The sequence below is a fragment of the Poecilia mexicana genome, unplaced genomic scaffold (genome assembly GCF_051168715.1).
Source record: "Poecilia mexicana isolate PSO_F unplaced genomic scaffold, ASM5116871v1 scaffold_13, whole genome shotgun sequence".
NCBI lineage: Eukaryota > Metazoa > Chordata > Actinopteri > Cyprinodontiformes > Poeciliidae > Poecilia > Poecilia mexicana.
In genome coordinates, this window is record NW_028263382.1 from 31,599,879 (window position 1) to 31,621,277 (window position 21,399).

At 36.7% G+C, this 21,399-nt stretch overlaps 2 protein-coding genes across 2 annotated transcripts in view; both read right to left on the bottom strand.

The window, feature by feature from the left end:
• Positions 1–142: 142 nt before the first annotated feature.
• LOC106915415 (multidrug and toxin extrusion protein 1-like) lies at positions 143–9,437 on the bottom strand. Its single transcript, XM_014983004.2, has 17 exons — positions 8,288–9,437; positions 7,659–7,760; positions 7,383–7,451; positions 7,121–7,269; positions 6,933–6,975; positions 5,789–5,833; positions 5,601–5,698; positions 5,426–5,523; positions 5,214–5,327; positions 4,540–4,607; positions 3,821–3,929; positions 3,653–3,728; positions 3,097–3,166; positions 2,886–3,018; positions 2,656–2,750; positions 1,411–1,512; positions 143–773 (listed from the first exon to the last, which is right to left on the bottom strand). The coding sequence occupies exons 1-17, from the start codon at positions 8,393–8,395 to the stop codon at positions 498–500; spliced, it is 1,755 nt and encodes a 584-aa protein (XP_014838490.1). The 5' UTR covers positions 8,396–9,437; the 3' UTR covers positions 143–497.
• A 7,723-nt stretch (positions 9,438–17,160) lies between these two features.
• pitpnm3 (PITPNM family member 3) overlaps positions 17,161–21,399 on the bottom strand; it is a 154,447-nt gene continuing 150,208 nt past the window's right edge. The window contains exon 20 of the mRNA XM_088012065.1: positions 17,161–20,285. The gene's annotated coding sequence lies outside the window, so the exon portion shown is untranslated. The remainder of the gene's footprint in view (positions 20,286–21,399) is intronic.

Below are 21,399 nucleotides of genomic sequence, written 5' to 3' on the forward strand. Positions count from 1 at the left end.
CAAAAAGTTTTATAATTCTCCACGAAACAAATACACTCAAATTGAACACTGAAAGGACAGACAATGTCAACTTAAAACAACTAGTTTTTATTGGCTCAAATAAAACAAGTGTTTAGATTTTTTTTTTTTTTTTACAAATTACAGGCTAAATACAGATGCGTTTTCTTGCGGTCAGGTTTTGGTATTTTTATAGTTGCTTTGAGGAGTCCCATAATCACAAGCATGACACAATCTCTGCATAATGGATCATCAAGGTTAAGTTCGTCTTTTGTTAGGTGACAAATGTGATCATCCATTTAACCTCTTAAAGTCCTAAGCAGGATAAAGTGTCTATGGAAATAACTTGGTGAAAAACGTTTTATTTTATTTCTAACAATATTAATTCTCCTCATTTTGAAAAAAAAAAAAAAAAAAAATCTGAAAGCACTTTTTACCCTTTGGCTCACAGTCCATAAACATTCAAATCTGACTGAGAATTAAGATACCATATTTCATTTTTAGAGGACAGGTGAAGAAGTTGTATGAGGAGTAAATGTTGTGTTGATCCCGTCAAGAGTAGAGTTGGTTTCCATCTCTGGCAAGGGGACCAGGAAGTGGACGGCTGTTCCCACCGCCAGAAAGGCCAGCGCCGTAACCATGGTGAGGCCTCGCCTGATGATCAGCTGGGTGGTGGAGAGGTGGCCGCTCTTCTGCTGTCTCACCTCTTGCTCGACCCATGTCTCACTGTTCCCATCATGTTGCTGGATTTTCACAGGTGTGTACCCATCGGTGGACTTTAAAAAAAAAATATAGGGAACTGATAGCAAATCAGCTTAGACTGTTAAAGAAGCAGTATTGTGTTTTCCAGACAGATAGTGTTATTTTATAGTAAATAAAGTAACCGTTACCTTCAGTAGCTATAAAAATGTTGTATATGTCTGTAAAGAAATTTTACTTTGATATTTAACACCTTGAAATTGGGTCTCTATCTTTTTAAGAACTCTTGCTCTTTCTGAAACTCCACTTTCAGGAAGTGATCACAATATGGCTCCTCTATTAACCCTTTAACAACATTTTTACCAGCGTTGCACTGAGAAGTAGCTTGTATGATGAGCTCAGCAGATGTGCAGTTCAGCAGGTATTTGCTAATTGCTGCTGGCTAGTTCGGTAGCTCCAAGGAGGACCTAGCTCCGCCTTCAAGAGCCTAGCTCTTGAAGGCGGAGCTCTTGAAGGCGGAGCTAGGTCCACCCAAGCGTTTTGCAGAGCTAAATGGTTGCTATAGGAGAATAAACGATTTCTTAAACATGCATGAGAGTCAAAGCAACACTCCAGGTGCGTTTTTGATGAGGGATTAACATTATAACGTGATGTAAAGCTCAAAAGAGTCGGTTTTACATGATACTGCCCCTTTAAAAATAGCAGTTGACTTACATTTCCATTGTTTGATGCTTGACCGTTAGCTGTGCTGTTGTCTGACGGGTCATCTGCTCCTAACAGAGTCAGGTGAGTCTTTTTCCTGGCCCGTTTTACAGCCTGGAAACAAAAGCAAAAAAGCACAAAATTTAGCAATTAGCCGTTTACTCTATGCTTTATAACTTCGTAATGAAGGAAGAAGGATACATGGTTTTCTTCTTTTTTTTTTTTTTTACAATAAAAGAAACAAGTGTGGCATTTATTTGTATTCAACCTCTTTTATTCAGATACTCCTACATAAAATCTAGTGCTACCAGAAGTCTTGAACAGCCACTTAATTGGTAAATAAGGTGACTTTTGAGAAACTGCAGAGATTCACAACCTGGGTGGGAGAATCTGTTCATATAACCAGTCCTGCAGTCCACATGTCTGGCTTTTATGGAAGAATAGAATTGTCAAAAGAACTGGAACTGAATACAAAGCTCTCATGTGACATCACATTTCTGTGAACTTTGTAACTGACAGCCATCTTGGTAGGTATCTGTAACTTAACTGTCATGACGGTTGCTATGGAGTTGCTCGCCTCGTTCCTATTACAACCTGCATTACAACTATTACTCTATTACAGAGGAATTAATGCTTTTGCAGGCCACTGTATGTTATCAATACACTCTAAATTTGTGTCCTGCTGTATATTTTGGTATCGATCCAACAACAAGTAAATACGTAACCAATATGACCGATACCAATACAGATACCAACACTTGTTATTGAAGTATATCATCAAAATTAGACTTTCACACTTTTTTTTTCTTTGAATTGTTTTGCTAAAATTGGGTGTCTTTAAAGTAGACACCCAACAAACAAAGTAATTAGCTTTTTACTGTATGCTTTATAATTGTGTAATGAAGGAAGAAGGATACATTTGTAGACACCCAAAAATCAAAGTATTTTTGGGTGTCCACAAAATTCTTTAATATCATATTTCCATGACAAACTGAAACGTTTTCTAAATAAAGTGTTAAAAAATTTTTGTTTTAGAGCAAATCAAAGCAAAATCTGTTTTACAGTAGAGATTAGAGACTACAACGCAACAATAAATAATATTTCAAGAGGGAATTTGAAACTAAAGAACTGATTTTATCTCAGTAGTGTCAATCCGATACTGATACCGACTTGATATTGATATCATCCACATTTTTGATAAATCCACCCACCTTCAATATGCCTAATAACTGTCAAACTGCTAGAAAGATGGAATACCTCCTCTGTCATTTTCTTCCAGTTTAGCCTGAAGATCACAATAATGTAGAAAGTGGAATGCAGGACAACACAAATGAGCAGCCCGAGCCAAAAGCCTGCAGAGAAAAGACAAATGGTTCTGTCAGAAGCACAGCAGGCCTCACTTGTTACGACCTTCGTTTCCTGTGCAAACACTAATTTGCCCCGAACGCTGACGAAAACAGCAAGCCGGTTTCACTTCACAGACTTACCTAAAACTCTCAACTTTGCAACAAACATCAGAACCACGCTCATCGTCAGCCCCACACAGTAATATGCAATGAAGTTTGCCACAGCTGGTATCCTCTGTTTGCCTGTGCCCAAGAAGATGCCGGTGCACACACACTGAGAGGACAGGAGACGCTCATGTGAGACTTTTGGCTCGGTACGGCAAACAGATTTGCTCTGCATGCAGTGACTCACCACAAGGCCGTCAAAGAGCTGGAGGAAGCAGTATGCAGTCATCAGGTTCGACACGATTCTTGCAATATTCCTGAAAAAAAAAAAAAAGGATTACATTGAAATATTCACTTTCCATTACAGAAAGATTTTTTTCTTTTTACAAATGAGAACAGTTAAAGTTGCAGTATGTAACTTTTATCTTTTAATGTAACCTCACGCTCTCTGCTAGCTGCAGCTAGCATAGCCTGTTCTGAATGTTCAGGCTAGTTAGCATGACCACTGATGAAGGTGGAAAAATGCTTTTCTTGTGACAGTAAGTTGCCTCTCCTCTAGTGGCACATTTAGCAGCGCATTCATGAGGATGATTGACAGCGCTAAGACCCTCTTCCTGTCTCTGATTGGTTGTTTTTGGTAAGGGGCGGTGCATTTCTTCAGCACAGGGAGAAGGTGAGGGAGATCGAACTTTTCACAGATTGTATGTCTCATGACATTCTGTCACAACATACAAATATGTAAAAAAAATAATAAAATAAAAAATTAAATTAAAGTCACATACTGCAGCTTTAACTATACTCACTCATCAGAGGTAAAGATGTAGCCGATGACTGTTTTAGTGCAGCCAAGCACAACGCCTTCAACCAGAGCAAAGGAAACTGAGAAATAACAGAAGAAATGACAAATTTATCAAAAAGTATAAAGAAGATCAAGAAAACAATATGATTCATTTTCCAATGTTTGACCTCACCTGCCAGACTGAGCGACAGCTTGCTAGCGAGGAGAGCTCTGGCGGTGTCTCCTGCACCCAGAGCGTTACCCACACGCGCACAGGCCGCAGCTTGAATTCCAAGAGGGAACTACAGATCCCAAATTATGGAAAAATAAAACACATAACTGATATCAGTCATTAACAATTGGCTAAAGATGACCCAGAACTGCACTGGTTATTTAATATTAAATATTAATATTAAAAGTAATTGTTTTGATTCTAAAACATGCCGCGGTGTCATCCTCCATCTACTTCCTGTTGTCATCTTCTTCGTGTTTTGTGCTGGTGAAATGTCCGGCTGTTGATCACGGGAAAACTGTTTCCATGTTTTGCGAAATAAACAAATTTCGATACGGACAACAAACAAAAAACCAAAACAACAACAAAAAAAAACACCATCCTAGTGCCAAAACGTTTTAATCAAAGAAAAAAAAAAATGCTATGAATTTATCTTTGAAATGTCAAATTGTGCAATTATATGGTCAATGAAAATTCAAATAAAGATGAAGGCAACATGTTCTCTTGATTTATGTTACTTTATGTATCGTACCTATTAAATAAACAATAACATAAAAATAATTAAAATAAACACAGAAAAGGTTTGTCTGCAAATGCTGAGATCAATCTCCAATTAATGTTCGAGAAATCTACGATTCAACTCCCTAAAATGTGAGATTTTAGAATGCCATAAACCTTACCATGTAAGTGATGAAAGCGATCATTATCACAGCATGTTGGGCTGCCAGCTCATCCTCACTCAGCATTCCTGATTATTACAAAAAGTAATAAATATGAGAGATGGAGTGACTGGGGTAAGTTGAGCCATTCCTTGTTGCTAGACAACATTTATCATGTGACCAAATAGTTAATTGAGATTGTGAAGGTAAAATTGTTAGACTTTTATTCCTTAAAAAAAGAAAAAAAAAAAAAAAAAACATTTCCACTCTTAAAAGTGAATTTTGTCAATCATAATTTTCATAAGAATCATGTTCAGATATTTTCAAAATTTGTTTGATATGCCAATTGTGCTATATGTGAGCTACAACATATAAAAATATAACATTTTAGCTCTGGACACAAAGTTGAAATTGTAGTTTTGGGGGTAAGTTGAGTCATTTGACAACTTGTTTGGACATGCTTTATTACCAAAACAGTTAAGTTTCCACTTGTTCTGATTATCTGAAGGGATGAACAACATCCTCAAATAAATTCAGATATATAAGCTAATGACCAAACTAATGTCGCCTTCATGAAGTGTTCCTAAATATGAAAAATGACTCCTCATACCCTCAGTCTCTGCTACTGGTTTTCATTTCAAGCTGTTTTTGACAGAAGTGAACTGGTTGATACTGGCTGTCTGCTGCAAAATTACCTGCAAAGAATCCCCCAAACTCATACACCCACCACTCAAAGCAAACCATCAACATGCTGGGGATGGCCAGCTTCATGTAGGATCCCCACTCCTGCAGCGATTCCACAGACCAACCTGCAGGGGGAGAAAGACTCCTATTTATCCTTCGATGAGTTATGTGAAGCCAAAAACAAACAACAAAAAGACAGTAGGTCAAAGCACCTACTGCTCACCTCCCCATGTGTTCACATGTAGCTTCTTCCACCAAATGTAGGCAAACAGAAAAACACAGATATAAATCTGTGAGAGAGTGTTGGCCGCTGCAGAACCACTGCAAAGAGAGTCAGGTCACACTCAGAACCTTATGTGATTGTGAGTAAATGTTTTGGGACGGTAAGCAACACCTACGCTACGCCCAGACTCATCCAGTGAAGGAAGGCGTAGTTTGTCACCAGGTTGGCAATGTTCGCCAACAAAGCAGTGTACATTTGGGGCATGATTATTCCCTAAAAACGCAAGCATGCAGGTGTTAGTAGCACCACAAGTTAAGACGACATTTTTCCTATAGAAATAATAAATACAACGTCATAGCTTGCCTGGTTCTGCAGGTAGGATACCTGAAGGTTATACAGAAACATGGCCTAAGAGAAAAGGAAAGAATAAAATTGGTGTTGTAGGCAGGATAGGGTCTGCATGCAGAGCCTAACTAAATTATTCATAACCCCTTTGTCAGTTCTTTGTACCTCTTGCTACAATCAGTTTTTCTGAGGTATGCATGTGTCTATGAGCTTTAGTCATCCAGGAACTTATTTATTTATTTTCAAAGAAGAGCATCTATGAACTTCCTTTAGATGAATCTCAATAAAATTTAGCTCTGGATGTTAATTTGGACCTAAAGATTCCTGGATTGAAGCCATTCTTTTTGTAGCTTTGGCTGTATATTTAGGGTTGTTAAGGTAAAACATTTGCCTAGTATGAAATTCCAGTTTCTCCCTGGCTTTGTGACAGGACTGCCATGTTTTTAGCTCCATATATCTACATTTCAACTCTGATCAGCCTCCCTGTCCCTTCTTAAGGAAAACATCCATATGGGACTGATAAGGTTCATTTTAATATTTTGTTTTTGACAAGATCATATTCTTCCACCTGTTTGCTCTTCCAAAAATTCAAATTGAAAATAGGATCCAAGTGAGTATGGATCCCTCAAGTTCCTGTAGAGGTACCAGTGGATTAACACGTGGTGGTCATTTTGCAGTTGTTCCATATTCTAATACACTCTTTGCTGCTATATGTTTAGGCTGTTGGATGACAAACTGACCACTCACTTTTCCTCACTCTGCTTCCTTCTTCTACAACTCTGCAATTTGCATTATTTTCTGTTATTTAAACTTTTTAAAATAACAATTCAGTTGAATTTAATTGAATAGGCTGCACAGTGTGAGATATTTCATTTCCTACTGACTCCTGTTGTCAACTGATAGTTGTTTCCTTGGTATAGCTGAGAAAAAGATAATGGATAGGAATGCACACAACAATTTGAATTTTCAATTTGTATTTGAGAAAAGTTTTAAAAACCAAGCTATTGGTTTCTATCCACTTCATAATTTTGTACTTCTTTTGTATGCATGATTGAACTGAATTTTTTATTTATATTTTTTTCGGTTAAGTGACAGCAAGAAATTAATTTTGTGTTGGTCTGTAAGTCAAGGCTCAACGTGTTAAAGAAAGGCAAAAACTTACTGGTACTGCAGGAATAAAGGCTGTCATATACAGCTGGGCTACTCTGGAAATAAGAAACAGTGCTTAAAACTAATTACCAGATTTTTTACAGCAATATTTCAGCACACAGAGCTAATCTTAAAGTTCACATTTTGCTACAAATAAAGAATGACTTGGTGTTTTGAGCAGCCTCAGCTGCATGTAGTTACCTCGCCACCTCGGGTTCCTGCCCCATGCACAGCAGGATGGCCTCGGCGTTAATGAGCAGCCCCCAGCAGGGCAGACAGAACAGCATCAGGATGATGATCCCCCGCTGCAGGATCACTCCCACCCGCAGCAGGTTCTTACCCCCGAACGTCTGGCAGCACCGCAGAGGCGGCAGTAATCATTCAGCGAAGCACAGTAATGAATAGTTAGGATGTGAAGTCAGTTAAAAGCGAGTCAAGAAATATTAACATCAAGTTTTCAAACCTGGGACACCAGCGTGTCGCATGCCAGTCCCAGACCGCATCCCGTGGCTGCCGTGGTAACGTTAATGGCCTGGAATCAATTCAAAGCATACTTTTGTACACTTTACTTAGGCGGTCCTTGTTTGTTTGCTAATATTTTTGCTACTTATGACAGTTTAAATTGATTAAAACATTAGTTTTAAGCAGTGTCAGTAAAACGTGAGTCACATTTTGGTCTTTTTTTGTGTTTATGCTTCCAAACCTTATTTAAAAAATATGATAGAATACGAGCACTTACTGCGGAGGCTAATCCATAACCAGCCATCACATCATTTCCCAGGCGCCCGCAGAACATTGTGACAACAAATGGAAGCAGGTAATGGAGAATTCTGGAGAGTAGCTACAAATACAAACATGATTCATGGAGCAGGCGGCACCAACACACGTATAAGGTAGAAGGTTTCATATTCTATCTATTATAACTCCAATTACTCTGCACAGCTGTCTTTACACACACATGCACATTTGTGTTTTCATGTCTTGTGGGGACTTTACATTGACTTCCAATCATTTTCTACAACCTGACCATTACCCAATTTCTAACCCTAACACCTAGCCATCACATACCCAACCTCTAGCCCAAAATCAGCATTTTCCCTCATGTGGACCAAGAAAGGTCCCCATAAAAAGCAGTGGTCCCCACAACCTCACATTGGAGAAAGAGATAGGTCCCCACAAGGATATAAAAACCTGTTTCACACACAGACACACACACACACATGCACACGCACACATACACACAGTCAGGAAAACCCCACTAAGCATGAATCTAGCCGTGACTAAAAACACATCATTATAACTCAATTCTCCTCCTAGAAAAATCTTGATCCACTCAAAAATGAATATATGAGTTGAAGCGTTTCTTACCAGAGGCCCCGTCATCCTCAGGATGTGGTAGAGCTCGTCTCTGCAGGCCGTGGGAACCTTGTTGCGGACCCATCTACAGCAGAAAAGCCTGTCACTGGAGGCATCCATGTTTGCAGCAGCAGATGTTAAAGCAGGTTTTATTTGATTTTTTTTTTTTTTTTTTTTTCAGACAGATGTATCTGTCCGATCTGTCATCTGCTTAGGTTTTGATGCTGTCCAGTGACAGTTCCTGCTGCTGCTCTGGAAAGGTATTTCAACGTGGGGAAAAAAAGTTACTAATTGATCAACTCAAGGTCGGCTTAACACTTTGTCAGGTCGAACTTTCTGGGAGAAATAACCTGACTGACAAAAAATTATTAGCAATTGCATACAGTTGGTGATTTTAATTCTTTACGGTAGATCTTCATTTGTGTAATAAAATTGCTTGCAAAAGAGTTCAGGCACTTTAAATTTTATACATTGTGGACATTTTATGGGATAGGCTAAGGGTCTTCAACTTGTGGCGCTGGAGCCATGTATTGTAAAAAGCTCTATCACACTTTCCTTTCACTTTAGAGTTTTTCCACTACTTTGTGTTGGCCTCTCTCATGAAATCTTAATTGGATACAACATGTGACAACATGTAAAAAGCAGACAAGGAGAATGCTCATGTAAGCTAACACAAGAAATGTGGTGTAGAGTTTAACTTCTAATTACACACAGCTTTGATTTAATTTAGCATTTTTCTGCTATCACGTTGAAGGTAATTTGAAGGCAATTAGCTGCTACTGTGGTTAGCATACTAAACAAGCATAACTTGCCCTGTCTTCACCCCTGTTGTTGTGGATAATGTGCGAACAGCCGCTAGAAGTGAGAGTCATGACTATTCATGAAAACCCTGTGCATTTTAATGGTTATGCCAGCTTCCTTTGAAGGAAGCGGATAATCCTAATAAATCTTCATCACCGTCGGCTAACATGTTCATTAAAGTGTTTGGGAGTATAAAACATTAACATGTCAGATGGCTTGGAGTCCCTCTGGAGAATACTGGAGTAAACCAGTGAGTTCTTTGGCAACATGGACAATGAGATGCAACCCTACACTAGTATCAAAATAAAAAAAAAAGAAAAATCAGCCATCTGAGGCCGAGTCATAACATGTAGAACAGCTGCACTGCTTCGACTAATGGGATCAAATTCTGGAAAACACTTTGAAGGATATGAAGATTTTTTGCTGGATTTTTAAAGTGCAGTTAATTCATATACTAAATATGTAAAAAGTTGCAACAACTTTTTATAGGCATACATGATATACATCGGAATCAGAAAATGTTGGTCTTATTTTTCAACATATCGGTATCAGTTCTATAAATAAAACTGGTACTTATTTCCATCCTAGTTTGTTTCTGGAGGGGAAGGGAAGGAGGACGGTCATGTGGTCATGTGGTCATGTGATAGCAGTATGATGCAGCAAAGGACTGTGGGAGGATTAACTCAAGGTGTATATCTTTATAAACAATATCTTTGTGTTCAAACACTTTGTGTTCTTGCCACTGATAAGAATTTAAATTTATTTCTGTAATATTTTTTTTTCTTTTTTTACAGTCATTTTTAAAGGTGAAAAATGATTGAAAATAAATAAAAATGTCAAATTTCAAATATCGGTTATCGGTTATTACAGCAATATTAATATCGGATGTCGACATAGGCCCGATTTTTCATATTGGTGCATTTCTAATTTTTTATGCTGTTAATATGAATGTTCTTAACAAGAACAAGTCAAGAAATATAAAAACTATTGCATATATAATTTTTTCCAATTAAACAATGTTAGTTGTTTCATTGATTGTGAGTGGCTGATGTGCAAGAGATCTTCAGAAGTTGTTATGATTAATGGTCTTAAAACTGAGAATCAGAAATTTGTAATTGATAGGAATTTAACTGGTAGACAAAGAAGCTGTTGAAAACAGCTTCACAGAAAGATATGATTAATGGAGAGAGTTTTAGTGACAAAACGATGAGCGAAGATGAAAAATGCTACAGAGCTGAAAATATGTTCATTGTTTTGTGTCTTTAAAAAGAAATTATACATTTCTGATGCAGGAAGCACACAAACTCCTAAATCTATAAGGAAGAGCTATTGAGTTAATAATTAAAAACTGTCATATTAAATGTTGGTGATGGTTTTCCACCCTGATGATGAGTTCTGTTTTGTTATTAAGTTTTAAGAAACAGGTTAAAAACAAGGTTTAATTTCTATTAAGAAGCTACAGAAATAGTTGGGAAAATAATATGGTTGTATTTGGTAGAAATACATTTGGGTGTCATTCATCTAGCAAGAAACATCAACACTTTATTTGAAAAAAATGTAGTCAAGGAAAGGGAGCTTTGAAATGAAAGGCCAGAGAACAGAGCCCTGAGGTACGCCAGATGGAACTGGAAACAACTTTGCAGGAGGAAGGATATGAGGTGGATCAGCTGAAATGTGATTTAAACCAGCTGAAGGTTGTGTTACTAAGATCAATAGTAACTGATATAAAATGACATTTTTCTAAATCGTTACTTTTCTAAGTCATTTTTTGACAAAAATTATATTTTAAAACTAATTTATCTTTTATCAAAAAATGACTTGGGTCATTATTTTAGTCAAGTGACAAAATCTCCAATCAGAAGCAGGATAAGAATACCCAAAAGCACAAATCTTAAAGTTAAAACTGAGATTATATGTATAATTCAAAAAATACGAGTGAAAGTTGTCTTGGAGTTTAAATGGGTCAAGTAAGATGTTTACTTTTTCATTTATAGGGTAGATGGTGAAAATTATATTTAAAAACAAATAGAAAATAAATATTTGTTTTAAATAATAAAAAAATAAATAAATATTTGCTAAGAACTCTTATAACAGTTCTGCTAAGAACTGTTATAAGAGAGAATATAAACTAAACACATTGTTCTCGCAATTTTAGTAATGTTTTTGTTATGTTCATCGAAAATTTGGTGTTACACAAAACCAACATAACTAAGATGAACATTTTTGCTCATCTTGTAAGCGACCCCCCACCCCCATAGTTCTGATCTGGAAAAAAAAACATCTGTTCACTGAGCCAGTCATATAAGACCATTCAATCTTAAACATGACTGTAATAAAAATGAAAAACAAAGACCAAAATGTGATCATTTTCTCATCTCTATGTTCAGGTTTTCAGTCTTAGTTTCAGGCAGACCGATCTCCCCTCAGTGTGACAACACAGAGACCCCCAGGCTTTGTGTTTGCCAACTCAATCCAGCTGCTACAATAAGATGCCTTCCCACTGATTTGTATCTGTCACTTATTATTTCTTCTAACTGCATTACCTCAGTGTGTGTGTGTGTGCGTGTGTTTGTGTGTGTGTAGACATCCTATCATCATATATCATATGTCTCTCGACATCCCTGCCTCTTCTCTGTATTAACATTCTTGCCTTTTTGACCTTCCAGCTCCTTCACCGTATTATGGGAGAAGCAAACCTTTACTTTCATTACTTGAAGACTGAATGAAAAACATAACTTTAAGAGACATGCTGTTCTTGAAAGCTCTCTAAGATCTGTGCTTTCAATACCAAAGGAGGAATTTCACTTATTATTAGTGGATTTTTATAAAGATATGTAAGATGTTTGAATTACAGAATGTCAGTTTTGAAGTTTCAATATAAAGAAAGTGAAGTTTATATACATTAGACTGTCGCCTTTGTGTTATTTTTCTTTTCCCATTTTGTCACCCTACGACCACAAGTTTAACGAATTTGATTAGGATGTTTGATAGAGCAACACAACGTCCATAGACAATAAAGTGGTGTTTGAAGGATTTTTTGCTAATTCTTGTTTGGAAAGTAGCTCAAGCCAATTCAAATTAGCTTGATAATGAATGGCAGTTTTATAAATCTATAACTCAGGTTTTCTGGGGCAATCTAAGACATTAAAACCCTTTGTTCGCACTGGATTTCATTTAGATGAGGCTAAATACAAACACATGCCACATTGTTAGATTTCTTCATTTATTAAACTTTCCATCATTTTCTTTCTCTGATTGTTAATTTGTTACATCAAATCTCAACAAAACAAATAGAAGTTTGTGATTGTAACATGTAAAAAATATATAGAGAGGTTACATTACGGCGCAGTGTAATTAAAAAGCATCATAATCGACATTTGACTGACAAGATGTTTGTCAATCAAATTATGCTGCTTCTGTCAACCAATTTCTCATGTTTTATTTCCTAAGCCAGGCTGAGACATTGAGTTTTATCATTAAATGGCTCCGTATATTTTGGCAGGCGTCTTTAAAAGCTGATGTGTGACCCATCCCAGTTAACACAGCTTATGTATTTACAGTCTGCACCTTGCTGTTAAACATAAGCCTGTTTGAGATGGTTTTATAATGGGTTCATCATTCTGACTGATGACTGTTTACATAAACCGTTGCTGCATCTCCAGCTGTCTACTTCCACCTCTGTACGTGTAATTTTTGACTTCAGAAAAAGCGTATGGGATAAATTCAGTGTTTTTCCTCACTTTTAAATAATAACAATAAAAATATCTAACATTCATCATGTTCATTGGGTGTTTATCTTGGTTTCATTCTTCTGTCATATGTCTGGAAAGCTCTAATTATCAATTTCTACGGTTAGAAAAAAAATCTTCCAAGTTTGCCAAACATTAACTGTCTGCCTCTGTCTGCCTGTTCCTAAAAATCTAACAATGATAAACGCAGAAGTGCTTTTGTTTACATGACTCATCAACATTAACATGTAAACACAAACTAAAGCTGTCACCAGAACACCAGCAGTCTGTTTTATTTTTGCCAAGATATATTTATTTTGTAGCACACAGTTTTGCATTTCGTCTTCGCACCAAAAAAAAAAAAAAAAAATCAATAAAGGAGCTTTTAGTAAAACCCACCAGTACATGGAGGTGTTATGTTTCGAGGAATAAGTACGAAATCTTTGCCGCTTTTATCTCTGCAAACAAAGAACTGACCTCATACTGAAAGCTTCCTGCCACACATATTTTTGTAAAGAAAAGATGGTTATTATTCATCCATTTTCACAAGTCAATGGAAAATTAGCTCTAAATGATTTTTTTTCTCTTTTGCTGAAATAATATAGACCTGCTGCTTAACTCTGCAAGAACAAATATATTGATAAACATATTTCAGTCTTAATTTCTTATGTAAATTATTGATAAGTCAATCTAAAAAGAAAATACTAAATATTTAAAAAGTAGTTCTTGATGTTGAAAGGGGCGGTATTATGTGTTAACTTCATTTGTTAAAAAAATGCTATTTATGACTTGAAAAATATATTATATGACTTTAAAGAAATCTGACCTTGTGATTTAACACCTTGAAATTGGGCCTCTGTCTCTTTAAGAAACTTCTCTTTCTGAAACGCCGCCTTCAGGAACCTACAACATAGCTCTTCTATTAACCCTTTAACAACGTTTTTACCAGCAGTGCAGATGCTCAGTTCCACCAGGTGTTTCCCAATTGCTGCTGGCTAGTCTGAAGGAGCTGAGTAGAGGAGTCGCAGGGGGAGGACTGCTCTGTGAGGGAAAAGCTCTGTAGCTTGGAAACTGCAACACGGAGGAGGAGCTGTGTCTTGAAGGCGGGGCTAGGTCCACCTGGCGTTATACACAGTTGAATGGTTGCCACAGGAGACTAAAGGATTTCTCAAACATGCATGAAAGAATCAAAGCAACACTCCAGGTGTGTTACTGATGAAGGAGTAACATTGCAACATGATGTGAAGCTCAAATAAGTAAAATGTACATAATACTGCCCCTTTAAATATAAATATATAGCAATAAAGTATGTTAGTTGCCCAGTTCAGGACTCATGGGTTTGAAAAGTAGAAGGCATTTTTGCAGACTTTGCAAACTGAGCTGACTCTTGAATTTAAATAAGTTATAATCTGAGGAGACTCCATTGACGTCTTGGGCTCAGTTAAATATTCTCTTTCATGTCATCTTTCAGAATCCAGCAGGTTAAACACAGGCGGCATTAATGAGCTACCAGATTGGCTGACAGGTCTGCCTGAAATACTGAAAACATTGAAACTGTACCAACTTTGATTGGAAATGCATACTAGCCATTTTAAAACACATATTACATGTAAAACATACATATTTTACAACAAAAGAGAGAACTGGATGAACTGTCAGTAGCCTGCTGTGGCACAGTGACAATTAAGCCGAGTTAAATATTGATGACTTTGGACTTTGCTCAGTGTAAGATGTGAGCTGTGCGTTGAGGGGACATGGCCTGTCACATCTGATGCCACCATGAGCTGTAATATGCTGACCTGCTCTTCCTGAGGCCATTCTGGATAATTGCTTCCAAAAATTCAATCTTCTGACTTTTCTCTTTCTTTTTTCCCCCCGGAAGTAAACTTCTGCAGCCAGTTTTATGAATCTGATTTTTCACTGATATCAGAGGACGAGTTTGAGTGAATAATTATAGATTTAGAAAGTGTGATTGAGAGTAATGTGTTCATGTGAAATTCTTTTGCAATTACTGTTTTAATAATCTAACATCTTTAACTAAATTGAACTCATTCATACAAACAAGAGACATTTTGAAGTTGTATTTACAAAAAAAAAGCATTTTCTATAAAAGCTTTAATAAATTTCCACTCTGCTACACAGAACCAGATTAAGGGACTCTTGTTTTGATTTCTTGTTGATTTCTAGGGTTAAATTCTAAAACCTAGGAAGTTTCATGTCAATAGACACATAAATATGTTTATTGAGGAAACTAAGTAACTAACACATTAAAGTATTTTCCAGGCAAATAGTGTCATTTTTATAGCACAATCAAGTAACTGTGTTTTCTTCAGTTGTTATAAAACTGCTGTATAATTCAAACATAAAATAAATTTGACTTTGTAATTTCATGCCTTGAAATCGGGCCTGTCTTTTTAAGAAACTTCTGATCTTTCTGATAACGCTCCTCTGTTAAGCCTTTAACTTCGCTTTTCAGAGGGTTGCACTGAGCAGCAGACTCCCCCACTCAGCTCCATAGCAATTAGCAAACACCTAGTGGAACTGCACACAGCAGCTAAGCTACTTCTCACCGAAACTCTGGTAAAAATGTTGTTAAAGAGTTAATAGAGGAGCCATGTTGTGATGACTTCCTGAAGGCGGAGTTTCAGAAAGAGCAGGGGTTTCTTAAAGAGACAGAGGTCCGATTTCAAGGTGTTAAAATGCTAATTAAATTGTCTTTCAAGTGATATCTGATAAATATGTAGCATTTCTTATAACAAGTGAAGATAACAGTTACATTATTGTGCTACAAAATGGCACTATGTGACTGGAAAATACATAATAGAGTAATAAAACATTATGTTTTAAATATTTTAGAATAAAAGCATTATTATATGTATCTAGCCAAACTGTAAGTAATATGTTTGTGTGCACCGTAGTCATCAGAAGGGACCCTAGCTAAATTAAATGTTTTATTAGACTCTTCTTTGGCATTGTAGCATAGAATTGCTCCATTTTATGTCGAGTTTATGCCTATTTAGTGAAACCAAATGAACTATAAACACTCAGAATAAGAGAGAAAACCCTATAAAAGCCCAACACGTCCTTTTTAAAAACTCGATTTGGCCTAAAATGTCAGCTGAATAATGAGCAGATGCTTTATGTGTTTTGTCCTTCTGTTTCCTCGCTGGCTCTGCGTCAACAGAAACCAGACTTGTGAATGTTCTGTCTGGGTGATCGGCTGAATGTGAGGATGAAAGGCCTGGTGAGGCTTGTACCGAGGCTCGCCTGCTTCTTTTAGTGTTTGATTCAAAAAGTTTTTCAGAGCCTTGCAAATGTACGGGTATATCTTTAGATTTTTCACGTTGTCAGAACATGTTCTACGACTTTTTGTGTTTTTTTGTGATGTGAAGCATCTGGAACTGCCTTGTTACTGAAATGTGCTGTAGAAATAAACTTTATTTATTATAATCACAACTTTCAACGTATTCAACTGGGATTTATGTGATAGATTAACATAAACCATTGAATATTTAAGTCATAATTAATATACATATCATTTTTATAACAACCAAAGGCAACATATTTACTTGACTGTGCTTTAAAATTATGTTATGTGGCTAAAAAACACATATTACTGCCCCTTTTAACCAATTATTTGTATGCTGAATTATTTGGTAATGCACAGCAAGTGTAAACGAGTAAAGTGAGGAACATTAAAAATTCCTCCAACACTAATTATATGCATTTGTTTTTTGTATTACAGAATCTGTGAGTCTCCTTCCACCATCTAAACATGAATTGTCTGAATTTCTGCGTAACTTCCTCTGAAGTGGTGATCCTCAAGAGCCAGTATCCTGGAAACCTTCAGGTGCAATTCTTCTCAAACAATCAAATGAATACCTCGCTCCCAAGCCTCTGCAGAGCTGAACAAAGGCTGTAGAGGAAATTGAGCCATTTGATTGAGGTTTGTTGGAGAAGAGACTGGGGTTGGAGACCTGCGCTCTAAAGTCCCTGAGTCAGTGCAGCCTCAAATAGATCTGAACGGTTCTTTGAGAACAGTTGATTTGAAGGACCCTTTGCGACCCTGAAACCCTTCAACTCAATCTGTAACTGTAAAAAAACGAAGAAAGTCAGTGAATCAAAGTTTAGTGGCCATGCTCGGTGTGCTTCAGTCCTTCAGTGTTCAGTCTATAGTGGTCATGTTCTGATTTACCAAGAGTATCAGTCTGAACTCTGTTAGGAAGAGAGTCAAACATCTGCAGAATATTGCTCCAGTTATTCATCTAATGTATTGATCTGGCTCCGTAGAAGAGCAGAAGTCCTGCTTAGGATTTGTGAAACGGCACAGAGATGAAATCAATCCACAACACTCTCTTTCATCTATGAAATATCTTTAATTATGTGAAAGATGGATCGAGCCCGAGAAACACAACCACATGTTCATCGTAACAGGAGATCTGTACAAAAAATAATTTTGTAGATTTGAGGAATTCTACTTTTTTGTTTTTAACACGGATTCAAAGATTAGATCACAGTAAAGCTCACGTCATGTGTCGTTAATAAATGGCAAATCACCAATAGTTAAGTCATGAGGTGTGAATGTCTATAAGTTGACAATATTCTTTATTTGATATGTGCTCGATAATATTACTTGACATTATCTGTAGTTCTATGAGATTTGTATCTGTACTGTAGGAAGTAAATATATATGTTTGCAAATTAAATAAATTTGAGGTGAAACTAAGAGGTAACATCACAGTAATGCCCTTGTAACAGAAAGATATATATATATTTTCATTTTAAGACTCACTCACTTGTAGTAAATACAAGTTCTAATTAAGATGTTCATCTTACTGGTTTTAATCCCTGGTTTTCCATGAATTTTGTGAAATTGTGTTTGCTCAGCAGTACCACAAACACTAAAGAATACTGAATAATGAACATTTACGCTACAAATAACTATTAGATTGTTATTTGCCATTTAATAACTGTAATTTTAAAATATTTCATAGCATAAAAGTTTTAAAATATGCATCACAAGTTGCACAGGATCTATTTGCTTAAAGTGTCTGTTAATAATGGGAATGTTCATTTGGCTGCTTCGGTAACAACACGTACAGTTCTGGTCAGACATTTACATACATTCATTATGGGTGAGAATCTACTGTTAATAACAAAGCATTCACACCTTTTCTTTTTTTGGGGGAGCAGCGATTATACAACAAACAGCTTCACTGAACACTATGTTCAGGACGAACACATTTTGGTTAATTAATTACACCGATTTTAACATGTTAAAATTTTTGTTTCCAGCCGGAACCTTTGCATTTGTGTGTTTCTGGTTCGTCTGATGCAGAAATGATTGGAAACAGCAGCGATGGACAAAAAAGCTCCTACTCTTGGTCCACCAGGGATTAAATTTTGCTTCGAAAAACTTTGTGATGGGATTCAAATGAATAATTTTGATAATACTGAGTTTAAACAGAAGGTTTTCTTTGATTTAATGTCAGAAAGCGAGGAAGAAAAGATAGTGTGTATTTAAGTATCAACCGTATTTGAGGCTGTTTTCTTTAACTCTGTGCCTATGCATAAAAAAAAAAATCCACAATTCAGGCATTTCTTGTTTTTAAAATCGCTGAAGTCGTTTGTTGTATCATCATTCCACACTGAAAAAAGTATGGTTTATATGCATCACTACGAGGTGGAATATCGTAAACTTCTCACTGGAACTGTACATCCAAAACAAAAACATACGTTTTAAAGTAGTTGCTTTTTTTTTTCTTACAATAGCATACATTTATCCATAAATAACTGGTGCAGTGTTATTTCAGAGGCAGCACTACACTCAGTCATACATACATAGCAATAATCCAAAAGTCAAACTTTATGCAGGCTACAGGAAGAGAAAAAGATTTGCACGATAATCCTCCCTTCTGGATTGCACAAATCATTTGTTGCACAGATTTTTATTTAAAACAAGACACCATAAGACCGCATAATCCCCTCTCCTTTCATAGCAGGTATAAAAGACTCAGTTGAGAAATCCTCCTGTGCCCTACTGCTTCTTTCCAGGGCCACAAAAATCCATGCGCTGTTCTTAAAAAACTGGCAGTGGAGCTGCAAAGAGAACATGCAGATAGATCCTCATCAGCTTCTTCGTCCTCCTCCGATTCCTCTGCAGAGACATTTACACTCTCTGAATATTCACCAACATACACTCACACACACACACTACCACAGCATGTAAAATCTGTCAAACGTCAACATTAATGCACTTTATGCCAGGACTGATGGTAGAAACGAACGCTCCACAAAATAAGTAAACAATTTAAGGCTAAAATGAAAAGAGTGAACAGTTCCACACAGATCTAAAAACATACATTGAAAATATCTCTATTTACAGTATTTCCTGATAGAAAAATATGCACAGATTTTTCCAAACATAACCACGTATAACTTCAAGTGCACAAGACTGTCGGATTTCAGCATAAATACTCGAGTTTTCAGTGCAGCAGTAATAAATAAACGCGGGCGCGTTCTGGGCGATTTTAAAGTGGAACAAAGTCCGCGGGCTTAGCGAGCTAACGCCGTTGAACAAGCGAGTGAACTAAAGCTGCTAATAAAGCTAGTTACAGTCAGAAAAGCGGCTCTCATCACTTGTCACTACCGCTTGATAACCTGTAAACATTTTTAGACAATATTCAGAACATTTATTCTTTCAACCACCAAGCAGCGACTGTGCAGAATACGGCTGTTTAGTGCAAAAACCCCCAGAAAAACAAAAGTGACCTCAGCGGGAGTGGAACTGTACGTGCCACGTCTCTCTTCGAAGACTCCAGACCAGGGAGTCTGCGCGATCCGCCGTACTGGTTGAAGGGAGGATGAAGCGGCAGTGATGTGAGGCCACATGCAAGCGGGAGTAAAAAAACAAAAAAAACAAAAAGAAAAACGGAGGCAGAGATTGGATACATGGAGCACCGCAGGCCGCAGAACTCATGTAGAGATTAAGCCAAAATGTCACAGTACTCCTGTGTCCAGAGGCCCAAGCATGGGGGTTTGTGTGTGCTGGGTATTTACATCGGCAGAGGGGCTCTGTGCTGGGTGGAGTCGGCCAACGTGATCAACTTGCTGTAGTGAACAGAACCAAAACGGCGAGCAACGTTCCATATTCTGGAGAAAAGTCCACCGCTTTCATCCCAGGTTTAACGCTCTTCGGCGTCGGTGTGCAATAAATACAAGATGCGAGGAAATTCATAGTCATAAACACATTGGTCAAATTTTACATTTAGATAGCATTTGCGCTCAGAACAATTATTTGCCGAAAGAAAACAACTTTGCAACTGTTTTAAATTCAGAAGACTGAACTTATCTACAAAGAATATCACGAAACGAACTCCATCGGGTGGAAAAAGTGTAGAGGGCCAAGCAGGAGGTAAAGCTTCGCTGTAAGGACTGCCAGCAAACTCCAATGTACAGCAGACAGAAGTGTACAGCAGACTCTGCAAAGTAAGAAAAGAAAACATGTTAAGAATTCAAGAAACCGCTTGAACATAGTTTTTAAATCTAAATGGATAAATACAGTAGGGGAAAAAGTATGAACGTTTTTGTCTGTAAATATGAGTCAGTTGTACCAAGTGATATAAAATTCAGAAATTAAGATGTTAACAACCTAAAGTAATAAAGTTAGACCATAAACTTTGTTAGATAAAGTGGAATTATAAAGAAACATATTGCTGTAAGAGGTATCCTGGGTGTTCAAATTCAAAGTTTGACTCAATTTTCCAAACCAAAGATCAGTAGCTGCGTTTCCATTACAAATGTTTGTAAAACTTTGTCAATATTCCACTAAAGTAAAAAAAAAATGATGGCTGCATTTATTAAAACAAACTCATTTTCATTTTGGGCCAAATCAAAAATCTGACTGTTCTTAAAGGGCCGGTTGTGCCAGAATGTATTGATAAAACCTATTAAATTGCTAAAATATCAATAAATAGCTGTTTTAGCATTTAGTAAGTGTTATATTGAACATTCAGATTTTGAGCTACTAATTTAGAAATATTTGGAATGAATTTTTATGATATTTGTTCTAATGTATGATGTTAAATGTGACATTTTATAAATCACTGTATTGGTCATAGACTATGACTTGACATCAAGTGAGGCTGAGGCAGAAATCACTTGAATCCAGTGTTTTTGGTCAATTTTGAGAAAAAATGTTGGTAAAATCTGAAAGAAGGGATCTGTTGATTTTTGTGTAAATTTTGCAGATTTGTGAAAAACTAGAGGGAGTCATTGATGTAATTTGGAGCTACGACGGGCCAAATTTGGCCCCAAGACCTTGAGTTTGACACATGTGGTCAACAGTAACAGAAGAATTTGAATTAATACGAGATACAAAAACATTTAATTTCCCTTTTGAATCAATAAAGTATTTTTGAATTTGAATGTAATGAAACATGATAACAATATGGAAGTGTCACATGACATACACTCCTAAGACTTGGTCAAACATTTAAAATGATTTTTCTGTGCACTGTCAATTAGAAAAATCATTTTAAATATTTGACTAAGTCTGAGGAGTGTCTGTCATGTGACACTAGAACTAAACCAGCT